This window comes from Procambarus clarkii, chromosome 7, assembly GCF_040958095.1.
Source record: "Procambarus clarkii isolate CNS0578487 chromosome 7, FALCON_Pclarkii_2.0, whole genome shotgun sequence".
NCBI lineage: Eukaryota > Metazoa > Arthropoda > Malacostraca > Decapoda > Cambaridae > Procambarus > Procambarus clarkii.
This window is the reverse complement of record NC_091156.1, coordinates 51,274,620-51,292,497: the sequence shown is the minus strand read 5'-3', so window position 1 is coordinate 51,292,497 and position 17,878 is coordinate 51,274,620. Positions and strand designations below refer to the sequence as shown.

General features: G+C 50.1%; 1 protein-coding gene across 1 annotated transcript in view; it reads left to right on the top strand.

The window, feature by feature from the left end:
- Window positions 1–8,457, top strand: part of LOC138358229 (uncharacterized) — a 70,349-nt gene extending 61,892 nt beyond the window's left edge. Inside the window, exon 4 of the mRNA XM_069315870.1 lies at window positions 8,160–8,457. Within this exon, the coding sequence (XP_069171971.1) occupies window positions 8,160–8,457 (298 nt within the window). The remainder of the gene's footprint in view (window positions 1–8,159) is intronic.
- Window positions 8,458–17,878: the final 9,421 nt, after the last annotated feature.

Sequence of the window (17,878 nt, the reverse complement as noted above, 5' to 3'; positions counted from 1 at the left end):
CTCACGCCTCGCACCCAGCCTCACGCCTCGCACCCAGCCTCACTCTTCGCACCCAGCCTCACGCCTCGCACCCAGCCTCACTCTTCGCACCCAGCCTCACTCTTCGCACCCAGCCTCACTCTTCGCACCCAGCCTCACGCCTCGCACCCAGCCTCACTCCTCGCACCCAGCCTCACTCTTCGCACCCAGCCTCACTCCTCGCACCCAGCCTCACTCATCGCACCCAGCCTCACTCCTCGCACCCAGCCTCACTCATCGCACCCAGCCTCACTCCTCGCACCCAGCTTCACTCCTCGTGATCAGCCTCACTCCTCGTGATCAGCCTCACGCCTCGCATCCAGCCTCACTCCTCGTGATCAGCCTCACTCCTCGCACCCAGCCTCAAGCATCGCACCCAGCCTCACTCTTCGCACCCAGCCTCACTCTTCGCACCCAGCCTCACTCCTCGTGATCAGCCTCACGCCTCGCACCCAGCCTCACTCCTCGTGATCAGCCTCACTCCTCGCATCCAGCCTCAAGCATCGCACCCAGCCTCACTCTTCGCACCCAGCCTCACTCTTCGCACCCAGCCTCACTCTTCGCACCCAGCCTCACGCCTCGCACCCAGCCTCACGCCTCGCACCCAGCCTCACGCCTCGCACCCAGCCTCACGCCTCGCACCCATCCTCACGCCTCGCACCCAGCCTCAAGCATCGCACCCAGCCACACGCCTCGTGTTCAGCCTCACGCCTCGTGGTCAGCCTCACGCCTCGTGGTCAGCCTCACGTCTTGTGATCAGCCTTACGTCTCGCTCCCCAGCCTCACGGCTCGTGATCAGCCTCACGCCTCGTGATCAGCCTCACGCCTCGCACCCAGCCTCACGCCTCGCACCCATCCTCACGCCTCGCACCCAGCCTCACGCCTCGCACCCAGCCTCATGCCTCGCACCCATCCTCACGTCTCACACCTAGCCTCACACCTCGCACCCAGCCTCACGCCTCGCACCCAGCCTCACGCCTCGTGGTCAGCCTCACGCCTCGTGGTCAGCCTCACACCTCGCATCCAGCCTCACGCCTCGCACCCAGCCTCACGCCTCGTGATCTGCCTCACGCCTCGTGGTCAGCCTCACGCCTCGTGGTCAGCCTCACGACTCGTGGTCAGTCTCACGCCTCGCACCCTGCCTCACGCCTCACTCCCAGCCTCACGCCTCGTGATCAGCCTCACGCCTCGTGGTCAGCCTCACGCCTCGTGGTCAGCCTCACGCCTCGTGGTCAGCCTCACGCCTCGTGGTCAGCCTCACGCCTCGCACCCAGCCTCACGCCTCGCTCCCAGCCTCACGCCTCGTGATCAGCCTCACGCCTCGTGATCAGCCTCACGCCTCGTGGTCAGCCTCACGCCTCGTGGTCAGCCTCACGCCTCGCACCCAGCCTCACGCCTCGCTCCCAGCCTCACGCCTCGTGGTCAGCCTCACGCCTCGTGGTCAGCCTCACGCCTCACACCCAGCCTCACGCCTCACACCCAGCCTCACGCCTCGCACCCAGCCTCACGCCTCGCACCCAGCCTCACGCCTCGTGATCAGCCTCAAGCCTCGCATCCAGCCTCACGCCTCGTGATCAGCCTCACGCCTCGCACCCAGCCTCACGCCTCGTGATCAGCCTCACGCCTCGCACCCAGCCTCACGCCTCGTGATCAGCCTCACGCCTCGCACCCAGCCTCACGCCTCGTGATCAGCCTCACGCCTCGCACCCAGCCTCACGCCTCGTGATCAGCCTCACGCCTCGCACCCAGCCTCACGCGTTTGTGGTCAGCCTCACGCCTCGTGATCAGCCTCACGCCTCATGATCAGCCTCAAGCCTCGCACCCAGCCTCACGCCTCGCTCCCAGCCTCACGCCTCGTGATCAGCCTCACGCCTCGTGATCAGCCTCACGCCTCGTGGTCAGCCTCACGCCTCGTGGTCAGCCTCACGCCTCGTGGTCAGCCTCACGCCTCGCACCCAGCCTCACGCCTCGCTCCCAGCCTCACGCCTCGTGATCAGCCTCACGCCTCGTGATCAGCCTCACGCCTCGTGGTCAGCCTCACGCCTCGTGGTCAGCCTCACGCCTCGCACCCAGCCTCACGCCTCGCTCCCAGCCTCACGCCTCGTGGTCAGCCTCACGCCTCGTGGTCAGCCTCACGCCTCACACCCAGCCTCACGCCTCACACCCAACCTCACGCCTCGCACCCAGCCTCACGCCTCGTGGTCAGCCTCACGCCTCACACCCAGCCTCACGCCTCACACCCAGCCTCACGCCTCGCACCCAGCCTCACGCCTCGCACCCAGCCTCACGCCTCGTGATCAGCCTCAAGCCTCGCATCCAGCCTCACGCCTCGTGATCAGCCTCACGCCTCGCACCCAGCCTCACGCCTCGTGATCAGCCTCACGCCTCGCACCCAGCCTCACGCCTCGTGATCAGCCTCACGCCTCACACCCAGCCTCACGCGTTTGTGGTCAGCCTCACGCCTCGTGATCAGCCTCACGCCTCATGATCAGCCTCAAGCCTCGCACCCAGCCTCACGCCTCGCTCCCAGCCTCACGCCTCGTGATCAGCCTCACGCCTCGTGATCAGCCTCACGCCTCGTGGTCAGCCTCACGCCTCTTGGTCAGCCTCACGCCTCGCACCCAGCCTCACGCCTCGCTCCCAGCCTCACGCCTTGTGGTCAGCCTCACGCCTCGTGGTCAGCCTCACGCCTCACACCCAGCCTCACGCCTCACACCCAGCCTCACGCCTCACACCCAGCCTCACGCCTCGCACCCAGCCTCACGCCTCGCACCCAGCCTCACGCCTCGTGATCAGCCTCAAGCCTCGCACCTAGCCTCACGCCTCGCACCCAGCCTCACGCCTCGTGATCAGCCTCAAGCCTCGCACCCAGCCTCACGCCTCGCACCCAGCCTCACGCCTCGCACCCAGCCTCACGCCTCGTGATCAGCCTCACGCCTCGCACCCAGCCTCACGCCTCGTGATCAGCCTCACGCCTCGCACCCAGCCTCACGCCTCGTGATCAGCCTCAAGCCTCATGATCAGCCTCAAGCCTCGCACCCAGCCTCACGCCTCGTGATAAGCCTCACGCCTCGTGATCAGCCTCACGCCTAGTAGTCAGCCTCATGCCTCGCACCCAACCTCATGCCTCACACCCATCCTCACGGATCGCACCCAGCCTCATGCCTCGCACCCATCCTCACGGCTCGCACCCAGCCTCATGCCTCGCACCCAGCCTCACACCTCGCACCCAGCCTCACGCCTCGCACCCAGCCTCACGCCTCGTGATCAGCCTCAAGCCTCGCACCTAGCCTCACGCCTCGCACCCAGCCTCACGCCTCGTGATCAGCCTCAAGCCTCGCACCCAGCCTCACGCCTCGCACCCAGCCTCACGCCTCGCACCCAGCCTCACGCCTCGTGATCAGCCTCACGCCTCGCACCCAGCCTCACGCCTCGTGATCAGCCTCACGCCTCGCACCCAGCCTCACGCCTCGTGATCAGCCTCAAGCCTCATGATCAGCCTCAAGCCTCGCACCCAGCCTCACGCCTCGTGATAAGCCTCACGCCTCGTGATCAGCCTCACGCCTAGTAGTCAGCCTCATGCCTCGCACCCAACCTCATGCCTCACACCCATCCTCACGGCTCGCACCCAGCCTCATGCCTCGCACCCATCCTCACGCCTCGCACCCAGCCTCATGCCTCGTGGTCAGGTTCACGCCTCACACCCAGCCTCACGCCTCGCACCCAGCTTCACGCCTCGTGATCAGCCTCACGCCTCGTGGTCAGCCTCACGCCTCGCACCCAGCCTCACGCCTCGCACCCAGCCTCACACCTCGCACCCAGCTTCACGCCTCGTGATCAGCCTCACGCCTCGTGGTCAGCATCACGCCTCGTGATCAGCCTCACGCCTCGTGATCAGCCTCACGCCTCGTGGTCAGCCTCACGCCTCGTGATCAGCCTCATGCCTTGTGTTCAGCCTCACGCCTCGTGGTCAGCCTCACGCCTCGTGGTCAGCCTCATGCCTTGTGTTCAGCCTCACGCCTCGTGGTCAGCCTCACGCCTTGTGATCAGCCTCATGCCTTGTGTTCAGCCTCACGCCTCGTGATCAGCTTCACGCCTCGCACCTGGTTGATACCTGGTTGATGGGGTTCTGGGAGTTCTTCTACTCCCCAAGCCCGGCCCGAGGCCAGGCTTGACTTGTGAGAGTTTGGTCCACCAGGCTGTTGCTTGGAGCGGCCCCCAGGCCCACATACCCACCACAGCCCGGTTGGTCTGGCACTCCTTGGAGGAATAAATCTAGTTTCCTCTTGAAAATGTCCACGGTTGTTCCGGCAATATTTCTTATGCTTGCTGGGAGGACGTTGAACAACCGCGGACCTCTGATGTTTATACAGTGTTCTCTGATTGTGCCTATGGCACCTCTGCTCTTCACAGGTTCTATTCTACATTTTCTTCCATATCGTTTACTCCAGTACGTTGTTATTTTACTGTGTAGATTTGGTACTTGGCCCTCCAGTATCTTCCAGTTGTATATTATTTGATATCTCTCTCGTCTTCTTTCTAGTGAGTACATTTGGATGGCTTTGAGACGATCCCAATAATTTAGGTGCTTTATTGCATCTATGCGTGCCGTATATGTTCTCTGTATTCCCTCTATTTCAGCAATCTCTCCTGCTCTGAAGGGGGAAGTGAGTACTGAACAGTACTCAAGACGGGACAACACAAGTGACTTGAAGAGTACAACCATTGTGATGGGATCCCTGGATTTGAAAGTTCTCGTAATCCATCCTATCATTTTTCTGGCTGTCGCAATATTTGCTTGGTTATGCTCCTTAAACGTTAGGTCGTCAGACATTATTATTCCCAAATCCTTTACATGCTGTTTTCCTACTATGGGTACATTTGATTGTGTTTTGTACTCTGTATTATGTTTAAGGTCCTCATTTTTACCGTACCTGAGTACCTGGAATTTATCACTGTTAAACATCATGTTATTTTCTGATGCCCAGTCGAAAACTTTATTAATATCAGCTTAAAGTTTTTCAATGTCCTCAGCCGAGGTAATTTTCATACTGATTTTTGTGTCATCTGCAAAGGATGATACGAAGCTGTGACTTGTATTTTTGTCTATATCTGATATGAGAATAAGGAAAAGCAGCGGTGCAAGGACTGTACCCTGAGGTACAGAGCTTTTCACTGCACTTGGACTAGATTTTATATGGTTGACAGTTACTCGCTGAGTCCTGTTTGACAGAAAACTGAGTATCCAGCGTCCTACTTTACCGGTTATTCCCATTGACTTCATTTTGTGAGCTATCACGCCATGGTTACATTTATCGAAAGCCTTTGCGAAGTCCGTGTATATCACATCAGCATTCTGTTTCTCTTCTAATGCCTCAGTGACTTTGTCGTAGTGCTCAAGTAGCTGTGAGTGGCACGATCTTCCCGCTCGAAATCCATGTTGGCCTGGGTTGTGAAGGTCATTGGTCTCCATGAAATTGGTGACCTGACTCCTAATCACTCTCTCAAATACTTTTATGATGTGCGAGGTTAGTGCAACTGGTCTATAATTTTTTGCCAATGCTTTGCTCCCTCCCTTGTGTAGAGGGGCTATGTCTGCTATAAGTGCATCTGGTATCTCCCCCCGTGTCCAAGCTCTTCCTCCACACTATACTGATTGCCTGTGCTACCGGCACTTTGCATTTCTTTATAAATATTGAATTCCATGAGTCTGGACCTGGGGCCGAGTGTATGGGCATGTTTTCAATTTCTTTTTCAAAATTTAGTGCGCTCGTGTTTATATCAGTTATATTTACAGGGGTTTGAATATCCCGCATAAAGAAATTGTCTGGATCTTCCACCTTCATGTTGTTTATTGGAGTGCTAAACATGTCCTCATACTGCTTTTTTAGGATTTCACTAATTTCTTTGTCATCCTCCGTGTATGAACCTTCACTTGTACGAATAGGTCCAATACTGGCAGTGGTTTTTGCTTTTGATTTCGCATATGAGAAGAAATATTTTGGATTTTTCTTTATTTCCTGAATGGCTTTCTGTTCTAACTGCCTTTCTTCAGTTTCATATGAGTGTTTCAATTTCCGCTCGATTTCTTCAATCTCCCTATTTAAATTATTCCTTCTTTGACGGGAAATTCGTGTCTGCATAAGCAGTTCCGTTGTTTTTTTCCTGCGTTTATAGTGTCGTCTGCGTTCTCTTTCTACGTTAGATCTCTTTCTGGCTTTCCTCAAAGGAACATGTTTCAGACAGACTTGATACGCTTCTGAAGTCAGTTTTTCTATTCCTTCTGTAGGACTTGTATTACTTAGAACAGTTCCCCATGGAATGTTTGTAAGTTCCCTGTTTATTATCTCCCAGTCTATCATTTTATTATTAAAATTGAATTTACTGAATAGCCCCTCTCGCTTTATTAACGTTTTAGGTCTATTCTGAGTATTGATGGTCGTTTGCACTTCAATGAGCTTGTGATCTGAATATGTGGTATCTGATATCGTAATGTCTCTGATAATGTCTTCATTGTTCGTATCCTCACGCCTATCCCCATCCACCTATCCTCACGCCTCGCACCCAGCCCCACGCCTCGCACGCAGCCTCACGCCTCGCACCCAGCCTCACGCCTCGCACCCAGCATCACGCCTCGTGATCAGCCTCACGCCTCGTGGTCAGCCTCACGCCTCGTGATCAGCCTCACACCCAGCCTCACGCCTCGCACCCAGCCTCACGCCTCGCACCCAGCCTCACGCCTCGCACCCAGCCTCACGCTTCGCACCCAGCCTCAAGTCTTGTGTTCAGCCTCACGCCTCGTGATCAGTTTCACGCCTCGCACCTATCCTCACGCCTCGCACCCAGCCTCATGCCTCGCACCCAGTCTCATGCCTCGCACCAAGTCTCACGCCTCGCACCCAGCCTCACGCCTCGCACCCAGCCTCACGCCTCGCATCCAGCCTCACGCCTCGCACCCAGCCTCACGTCTCGCACCCAACATCACGCCTCGTGATCAGCCTCACGCCTCGTGGTCAGCCTCACGCCTCGTGATCAGCCTCACGCCTCGTGATCAGCCTCACGCATCGCACCCAGCCTCAAGCCTCGCACCCAGCCTCGCACCTCGTGTTCAACCTCACGCCTCGTGATCAGCCTCACGCCTCGCACCCAGCCTCACGCCTTGCACCCAGCCTCACGCCTTGCACCCAGCCTCACGCCTCGCACCCAGCCTCACGCCTTGCACCCAGCCTCACGCCTTGCACCCAGCCTCACGCCTTGCACCCAGCCTCACGCCTCGAACCCAGCCTCAAGCCTCGCACCCAGCCTCCCGCTTCGCACCCAGCCTCACGCCTCGTGTTCAACCTCGTGCCTCGTGATCAGCCTGACGCCTCGCACCCAGCCTCACTGCTCGTGTTCAACCTCACGCCTCGTAATCAACCTCACGCCTCACGCCCAGCCTCACGCCTCGCACCTAGCCTGACGCCTCGCACCCAGCCTCACGCCTCGTGTTCAACCTCACGCCTCGTGATCAGCCTCACGCCTCGCGCCCAGCCTCACGCACATACTCACGCCTCACACCCAGACCACTCCCTGCCCATGACTCGTCACCCCAGGCGTGCCGTGCCTGGCCTAGTTCACCCCGCCCCCAACCCTCCCACAGCTGACTCCCAACGACTCGCAGTGACGTACCGTGCCATTGTCTCATGCCTAACGTGACGCTTCCCGATACCCGGTCTGATGCCACCCGACACCCGGCCCAATGCCACCCGACACCTGGCCTGATGCCACCCGACACCTGGCCTGTCGCCTCCTGACGCCGACGACACTGCAGCACGACATTCACCCTGTGACGACCTGATCACCTGCATCTGCAGCACTTTGTTGAATGGACTGCAGCACTAGCGGCCTTCAGCTCTAGTTAAGTACCCTTTGTTATCTATATAGTAGAATAAACTGTAGACTATTATGGGCACAACATAATCTTTGTGAACTTATGGACAACCGATACTTACTTTGGCCTCACTCGCACACCTACCCCTGTGGCCTCGGGTCTCTCTCACATTCTGGGAGTGACTTAGAGCGGTTTCCTGTGAACTGCCTGAGAATACCCGATTGCCTTCATCTTGCGGTAGCTTAGGCTCTATTTCCTCTTCATCCAACAGCGACTCAGTACCAAACATGATTCACCCTTCATATGCAGCGGGTCCTTATTCGAGCACCGTCACGGTTCTTACCCAGCCTGTTGACACACACCCATTTAGTAGAAAGGATCCATCCCTCCTGGAATCTTGGCTCGCTAGTGTAGAAGTAAGAGTACGAGGCAAGAGTACTGCTGTCACTGATGCAGACTATATCATTATGGTGACGTCCACTATAAAACCGGAGATGTATATCTCGTGGCAGAATCATAGACTTAAAGAAAATTGTGAAGTGGGACGGCTTTATAAAGTTCTATCATAAGTGATATTCATCCGCTGTCAATAGTGACCCCTTTGGCAATACTCGCCAAATAGCTAATGCAGAAATCCGTTCTGATGAGACACGCAACGCTTTCGGCAGACGCCTAGATAAGCTCCATAGCACACTGAAATCAGCTTTGATGGGTTCTAGATGGGATGCTGGGGGAAGCCTCACCATAGACAATGTGTGTGTGTAGGCTACTGATGTAAGGTGCCATGCAGCGTCATGCTTCTGAGGCGCTACTGAAGGACATTGAAGATAAGGACTTAGGTCCAACCAACACTATTTGTGAATTAATGGATGAAATGGTAGATTCCACTGAGAGGCTAAAGAACAGGGACTCTACCCAGCACTATGCCGTTTTCAGGGCACACATTCCCCATAAACCTGCGAACTTTATCACACGTTCTTTCCTTAGTAACATTCAGACTCATGCTAGTCTCCTCCGCCCTCATAAGGACCCAAGTCATACTCAAGGACTAACTCCTCAGTATCCTCCATGCCTCTGAACGCCAGAATGCTTTAACTGTGGCAAACCAGGCTACCGTATGGCAGAATGCACCTCTAACAACACACGTTACCAACTGCTTGCCAGACACAACAATGCAGGACATACTAATTATCACAACCATCCATATTGCACATTTCACCGTAGACCTGGCATTAACATGTCAGTATGCCGAGCTGTTCACGCACCATTCTGCACCTACCACCAGCTGCCTGGCCATGACACTGCTGACTGTCGAGCACACCGCGGTACTAGCCAAGCTAACTGCTATAGCCCTGCTCCTCCTAATCAAGCTAACCACTATAGCTATGCTCCTCCTGCCCATAACCAACTGCATGCTGCAACCCATAGCCAGCTCTGACCGAGCCCTGCACGTGCTCCTGCAACCCAACCTACTTCCCATGTTAGGTTCGCGACGACTGACAGTCACAACTCAGACGGACACTGTGATTCGCGGATGGCAAACAATACTACAGCCTTCATGAATAACACAGACCAGATTTACGGTCACGCAGACCAGACCTATGACTCCCAATCGCGGGGAAAGACATAGCAGCCTTCGTCAACAGCATGACGTAGGGAAGCGAGACGTCCTCCCTGCATACTCAGTGCCTACCCTTAACAGGCTTAATTTATTAGCAGAGGAGATACCGTACACTACCTACACGCTGACAATACACAGTCATGTGCTCCAGACACAAGGTCGACCACAACAGTCTCGTAATAACATGCCTAACAAAGACATAGAAGGACCTCTGATTACAGCTGATCTGATACGTCGAAAAGTTAAAATTTTCCTAGACACAGGAGATAGTAACATCATGAAAGAAGCCGCCTTGCATGACATACACGACAGACTTGACGTATGTCAGCCATCTGTCTCCAACCTTAGTGGAATATATGGAGGAATGACTGCTGTGCTGGGTGAAGCCGACATAGAGTTAATAGATGATGACAGATCACCCACCATGACACCATCACTCACCAGTCGATAATATTCGTTCACAGGAGACATCTTACTAGGACTGAACACTATGAGAGACTACAGAATTATTATCGATGCTTACCATTAGGAAACAACAATTGGTGACACAGTAGTACCTCTTTGTGGTGTGTTCGCCATGGGACACGAGTTCACCAACCATAGGGACTATATCAGTTACATCAAAGCCAAGCATGACCAGTATACACTCTACCAGTCACACCCAAACACAACCGTCATTTGATCACTTACTGACACCAGTCCATCATGCAACCACACAGGTCGGTGAGGTCAATGAATCTTTGCAAGGAGCCCCAGCAATTGTTCATTACCTTACTTGCTTGGAGTCTAACATCAATCAAGTCACGTAATAGCAGACAGACACATATCAAATAAAAGTTACCTACTTAGAACTGTCCTTACATCCGATTCAGAATGTTGTTGTTGTATTAGTTTTAGCTACTCAGAACAAAATGACCATGTAGCACAGGCTATAATGAGCCCGTAATTGAGTTCGGCTATTCGAGATAACTTTGTTAATGTGATAAATATGGGTCAAAGTTTTAAATAGAGGTGGGGGGTTCCTCCATTTTCCCTGTTTCTTTTTTGCTTTTGTTTCAACGCACTGGTTTTAGTCTTGTTTTAATAACATTTCTTGGTGGCGGATGATGTGCAGAATGTTCACTAGTATGTCCCATTCTTCAACTGCTTTTCTAATCATTGTAGTCGGTGTGGAATTTGCATCTAATGCAGCTGCGGTCGTTGGATTAATGTTAAGTTTGAAGCGCAAGTATACAGTTGTTTCACTTTAGCGTAAGTAATGCAATAGTGATGCCTCTGCATCTGTTCCACAGATATGACACTCTTTAACTATTGGGTTTATTTCCTCCCAGCAGCACTTGTAACCAAGTCTGAATCTGTGTATGACTACTGCAATATCTCTGGATATCCTTTTGTCAGGCTTGAAAGAGTAGTTCCCAGTGGCTTGTTCATACCATATCGCAGTGGATCTTCCTTCCGCTACTTTGGCTCTGTGGCGACTCTTGATAGTTGGTAGTATTTTCTTCTTGATTTGCTCCTTAATCTATGACAAACTTGGAGGTATTTTAACCTGTAAAACAGGTTGAGTAGTGGCAGTTTTTGCTGCAGAACGACACTACTGCTGTTTATGTTGCTAATGTCCCCAAAGCCAAAATTCACCTCACAACAGGCACACATGTTGTAGACTTCACCCATTATTCATTACCAGTGCGAGTAGTGGATGATGCCTCTACTGAACAAGTGGTACATGCACTCTCTCACACGACAAATCGAAATCGGTTAGCGGTCTCACCTGAGCATCATAGTCCCACTGACTTCCCAGACTCCCAAGCTCAATTCCTGACGGACTCCCAAGCTCAATTCCTGACGATCCTCAACAAACATTGTACTGTTGTTGTACTGACAGGAGAAGAACTTGGACTGACACACCTCATCACTCACAAAATTCTTCTTGAACCAGGTATTCGACAATTTACGTACCTGCATACAGATTGCCTCATTCTCTCCATGGAATGTTCCATTGATCTTAGTACCCAAGAAGGATGGCTCATGGAGTCTCGTCGTTGATTTCCGAAAACTTAACCAAGTGACGATACCTGATAGATTTCCACTTCCGGTGCTTACTGACTTATTGCAGAACATAGGCCAGAATAATTTGTTTCTACACTTGATCTATTGCAACTATCTTGGCAAATACCACTTGACCCAGAAAACCGGGAACTGACAACGGTTTAGTCCCTAATGGCAATTACCAGTAGCAAGCGAGGAGTCACAATCGACTTGAGAACGGTACATGACAGACCGCATTTCGTCGTCCCTTCACTTTCTTGTGTGTGGTTTGATCAACAATTACCAGTACACCCGCATGCCTTTTGGCTTATGCAGCAGCCCTATTACTTTCTCTAGACTTATTACAAACTTGTTCCGACGAATGATAGGTAATACCCTCATGGTTTACCTCGATGACCTCATAATCATGTCCAAAGATGTACCGACCCACCTTCAAAGTTTAGAACATGACCTGCAGAAACTAGCTGAAACTAATCTGAAAATCAATGTAAGCAAATGTGCCTTCACACAGAAGAAAGTGATAAAGTTTCTAGGCCATAATGTCACCCCACAAGGCATCACCACTCTTGACTCAAAGATAGACGCATTGAAGAACTATCCTGCCCCTCATAATGTTGAAGCTGTACAAAATTTCATAGGCCTAGCAGGATTCTACCGCCATTTCGTCGCTGGCTACTCAGTGATTGTGTCTCCTCTCACTCACCTCCTTAAGAAAGACGTCCCGATCGCTTGGACAGCTGATCAGGAGAAAGCATTTAAGACACTTAAAGAGGTTTTGATATCTGATCCCATTCTCAAGTTCCCAGACTTCTCCAAACCGTTTGTCTTAGTCACCGACGCCAGTAATATTGGGTTAGGAGCCTTACTATCACAAGTCAGCGACAGGAAAGAACATGCCATTGCATACATGGGCTGAGTCCTCTCCAAAGCAGAAAAAATTACTCGACAACAGTACTTGAAGCTTTAGCTGTAGTGTGGGCTCTCAAACATGTCAGAAACATCATATACAACTACCCTGTCCATGTAGTGACGGACCACCAAGCCAATTTTCCCTTGTTCAAAGAAAAGAACCCAATAGGCAAGTTTGCCTGTTGGTAAGTATAGTATTGTATTGTAAGTATTGTTGGCAAGTATTGCGCTAACAATACAAGAATTCCTACCCACGTTTGAATACTTATCTGGCAGACATAATGTTGTTGTCGATGCCCTCTCCGGTTACGTCACGCCTATTCAAGTTGAATACCCTTCATTAGACTTGCAAGATGTAGAAATGGCACAAAAAAGATCCAATGTGGGCACCGATCTTAAGCTTTCTAAAGAACCCGAACACGACTCTTACAATCAAGCCTCCTGTGCTGCTCAAGGAACTAGTACTCTTAAATCACGTGCTCCACCGCAAGGCTATGTTTGGCTCTCCTGTCAGAATGATACATCAACTTGTTATTCCTGCGTCGATAGTACCTACCATGTTGAAACTTGTCCATGACGTCCCACACAGTGCGCATCCTGGCAAGGACCGCATCATAAAGCAGGCTCGCCTCAAGTACTACTGGACCAAAATGGCAAAACAGAATGAACATCACGTGGATCAATGTCTAACCTGCCTAGCTCACAGAGGCCATGTTCCTGCCTCAAACCCGATTCAGACTTACCCTACGACTAATGCACCTTGGGATTGTGTTCCAATAGATTTGCTAACGAACTTTGCTGAAACTTTCAAAGGTAATAAACATCTCCTAGTTATGCTAGATAACTTCTCTAGACATTATTAACTGCTTAAGATTCCAAACAAAACTGCAGAAACAATGGAAAGTGCATTTCATGGTAAGATAATTTGCAGGTACGGTCCAGCTAGTGTTGTACTCTCTGACAACGGCCCGGAATTAAACAATTCTGTTCTGGAGCAACTGGCTAAACTGTACAATAACAGCCTGTGTAATATAATGCCTTATCAACCGGCTAGCAATGGCCTCGCTGAAGGAACAAATAAGAAAGTCCTTGATGCACTCAAGGACTTTGAGTGTAGGACAAGGACAAGGAGTAACAGTCAATCACGAGAGTCACAAATAGGATGAAGAGATGCCAATCGTCCAAAGCTCGATAAGCTACTCTGTCAACTCCTCAACAGGAGGCAAACTTCACTTTATGTTTTTGGGACATACATGAGATTCCCTAATGCTCCTATATCCTTGCCACCTGTGCCACTTAACAACTATGATGATTATGTTAAAATATAACAAAGAGACACTCAGTTGGTGTTCCAGGGAGTCAAATAACACCTATCAAAAGCTACTGACGATTTCACTCGGTTACAAAACGCTCATGCTAAACCTACACAAATAGGATCAAGATCTTTAGCAATGATCCACAAGCAGCGAAAAGATGATCACATGTACAAGCTGACTGAGAGGTTTCTTGGATCATATAGAGTTCTTGAGCATATCACATATCCCAGCTTAGTTTTAGAAATATATTTAAGCAATGTACACTATATTCATACATGCCCAAGACAGTGTTGGACGTTTCAAAGCTTAAGGCCATTGTAAATATATGTACATAACTGTCAGGTACACAACCAAGAAGTTCGTCAAGAAGATCTTCGAGGACGCCGATGATAGCTTGCCGAGCGATGTTGGACGCACATGTGATGACCCTCATTCATCAACTGCATATTGCCAGCACTTAACTCAGCAGCAGTTGTCAACAGCAGCGTTAACGTGCTCGCAGATGTGCGACTAGACCCCAACGGCCAGACTATCATGACCAGCGGCGCTGTACACCCACTCACTCGATAGATAGTAAGTGGCCCAGGAGAGGATATCATATATTTGTACAATAAAACGAAGAAAAGTTCAAAGCTGTTTGTATTGCCTTCCTCCACACCACAAGAGAACTACAACCCTCACAACCCACAACCCATAATAAAAGAGAAAAAGAAAGAAATAAAGAGAAAAAGAAAGAGAGAACGAAAGAAAAAGAGGAAGAAAGAAAGAAAAAGAGAGAAAGAAAGAAAGAAAGAGAGAAAGAAAGAGAGAAAGAAAGAAAGAGAGAGAAAGAAATAGAAAACGAGAGAAAGAAATAAATAAAGAGAGAATGAATGAAAGAGAGAAAGAAAGAGAGAAAGAAAGAGAGAAAGAACGAGAGAGAGAAAGAAAGAAAGAAAGAAAGAAAGAAAGAAAGAAAGAAAGAAAGAAAGAAAGAATGAATGAATGAATGAATGAATGAATGAATGAATGAATGAATGAATGAATGAATGAAAGAATGAATGAATGAAAGAATGAAAGAATGAAAGAATGAATGAAAGAAAGAAAGAAAGATATACTGATCAACTTGCTGCTTTTGTTTAGTTTACAAACTCTCCCAGAAGATTCTCCAACATAGGGAGGCTCTGATTGACATTCTTGGGTTCAATGACTCCTTCAAGCCATTGTGTGAAAACCAAAACTCAGTCTCAACGAAGGACTTAAGCTGCTCTGCACAAAGCGTCGAGGCTGACAGTTGCTGGTCTAATCACATTGCTAGCAACTCCAAGGGTAAAGCTTGGTGGAAATCCAGCATAAGGGCTCATAGGGAGCCTCGACCCACAACTCGTAATCTGCAAATCCTTCTGCAGGTCTTCCAGACTCAGCTTTGCCGCAGCCATCACCTTCTGTCACACCAACTGAGGAAACGCACACCAGTCCATATACAACACCCAGTGTGATTTCCACTCCTGCCAATTCAGACACGCAGACACCTACATCTAAAGCTGTCAATCAAGAGGAGCCCACAGCACATGTACAATGGCCAAATCAAAACCTGCGGGAATATGCCTAGAGGGAGTGGGCGAAGGCGGCGTCGCCCAATCCAGCGTTCTCGGCCTCCACACCCTCAGCCACAACATAACCATAACCAGGGGGCAAGATTCACGAAAGCACTTACGAACCTGTACATCTTTTCTCAATCTTTGGCGGCTTTGTTTCCAATTATAAAACAGTTAATGAGCTCCGAAGCACAAGGAGGCTGTTTATAACACTAAGAACAGCTAAATGGGAAGTTTTCATGCTTCTAAACTGTTTAATAAATGTAACCAAAGCCGTCAAAGATTGACGAAAGATGTAAACGTTCGTAAGTTATTGCGTAAGTGGTTTTGTGAATCTGGGCTCAGGCACTTTGTTACGGACTCGTCGCCCTTGTCAGGGAGTAGAGTGGCAGTTCCAGCACCATCTAAGAGTCCGCACCCGAACTCTCCGGGAATAGTACGTAGTACGGACAATGCCTTCTGATGGTGGTTATCTAATACTTGCCAAAGGCTAAAGATTCCTGCCTTGGTCAGCCAGAGGGGTCGTAGTGAGTGACCTCTGGTGAGGTGACGCATCAAGACCAGCGCCACCTAGTGTGTGCTACAGAGCACAATGTCAACTCCCCAGTGGGTTAGTAGTATTTCCTAGTTCTCCAGTATCGGCAAGGTCATTGATGACGTTTTTGTGTCCACAGAGGTGACGTCTGGGGGCAGCGGTACTGGAGAGAGCAGTTCACCTTGGGTAGTCCACAGTCTCCCTACATGGTCCTGGAAACGACCAAGTAAGCCGCCGCAGATGAAGCAGTGTGGTAGCTACTAGTGCTTTAGTGTTGAAATGATCGGCGTACCTTCGGGACGGCTTAGGGGAGAGACTGATGACAGGGAGGTGCCTGTTGAGTGCTGCTAGCTGGTCGTTAGAGACTGCTGCCAGGGGATCGCGACCTCTGTATTGTGACCCCACACAGCGTGTGGCTGAGGTACTCTGCCAGCGAGTAGCTGGAGAGCGGTCGTTGGGGTACAGGCACCTCATGATACTATCAGTGGGCTGGCCCACGTACAGGTGAACTCGCCGGTGTTCTTCCCAGTAAGGTTGGATACGCTACTGGACAGTGAAGATATACTGGGGATTGATGAACTCTGCACGTGAGCACGTTTGATATCCTGAGCGAAAGGATTGTACATAGGTGTAATAATAGCCTATCTGTTCTTTATATATTATTTATAGTGACGGTGTACATATATATATACTTAACGGTGGTGGAAAGATATTTAATACATTGACGAAAGGAACAGTGTTTTGTTCATCCCTCCTTTTTTATGCACTACATAGCCACTTTCTTGAAAGCATACTACCGACTTGGGGTCGAATACTATCATTTTGGTTCAACCATCAAAGAATCCGGTTGCGACCCATAGCGGCTGTAACACACTTCATCACCAACCTCAACAAGGCATCAAGAGGACACATGTCGAACCAAAAGGGATCTGGATTGACAGGAACAACTGTTTAGAGACCTTAGCCTGGATCAATCTAAGAAATATTTAGACTTGGAACACACACTCATACTCGTCAGCCTCCTTACTATCCAAACCCTAGCCCTGCAGGTGGCATTGTGACTTACTCAGCATAGCAGATTTACACTCCACCAGCACAGCAGCTACGAGGTCTGCCACCATACACAGCTGCCTTCTAAAACAACTTGCAGACATGAGGAGTCAATTGATCAGCATATTGTCTGCCAACATCAGGGGCTTCATTACCAATGTTGGCGATCTCACACACAGCTTTGTAAAGACTCATCGTCCTGATGTGGTTGTTGTGCTAGAAACATCTCTAGATGACAGGACCCCTGAGAACTTTGCTACAATTGCCGGTTAAACCTCATGGATGCGCCGCGAAAGGTAGGATCAAGGAGGGGGTGTTGCAGTGTGTTCCAACAAATTTGTGCATAACAAATCAATAGATGTGGTCATCTTAAAATTATGTTCTTCAATATTGTTCAATTTCAATCAAAGATTTTGACTAATTGTATATGAAAAGAGCTATATAACTGGTCCAAGTCACAGCATCGTAGTATAAATAGAAAGGGAGAAAAAAAAATATTGAATTATGTGTCAATTTTTTTTCAAAATGTTCAAAAATTAACATCAAACAAAAGTGTCAACTGTAATCATGTCTATGACTCTCAGCTATCACAATAGCATAATAAAAGATTTTAATAATTAGTTTTATCCAAAAATTAATTTATTTCTCATTTTTTTCTGGCGACTTGCATAAAACTTACACACCTTACTGAGCGTAAGTCTATCTGTAAGGGTGCCAATTTTGGAGAAAATTAGTTGATGTCAACCTCAGCCACAGGTGGCAGAATCTTTGACTTTTTTTTCAAGTAACATAACTCTACTCTTTCATTTTTTATTCAATTTACATGGAACTTACACCTTATATGTAGAGTTTGTCTGTACCATTAATCCAAGATACTGTATTCCTAAGTTCATTTACTGATTTTATAAATAAATATAAACATAATATCTTTGC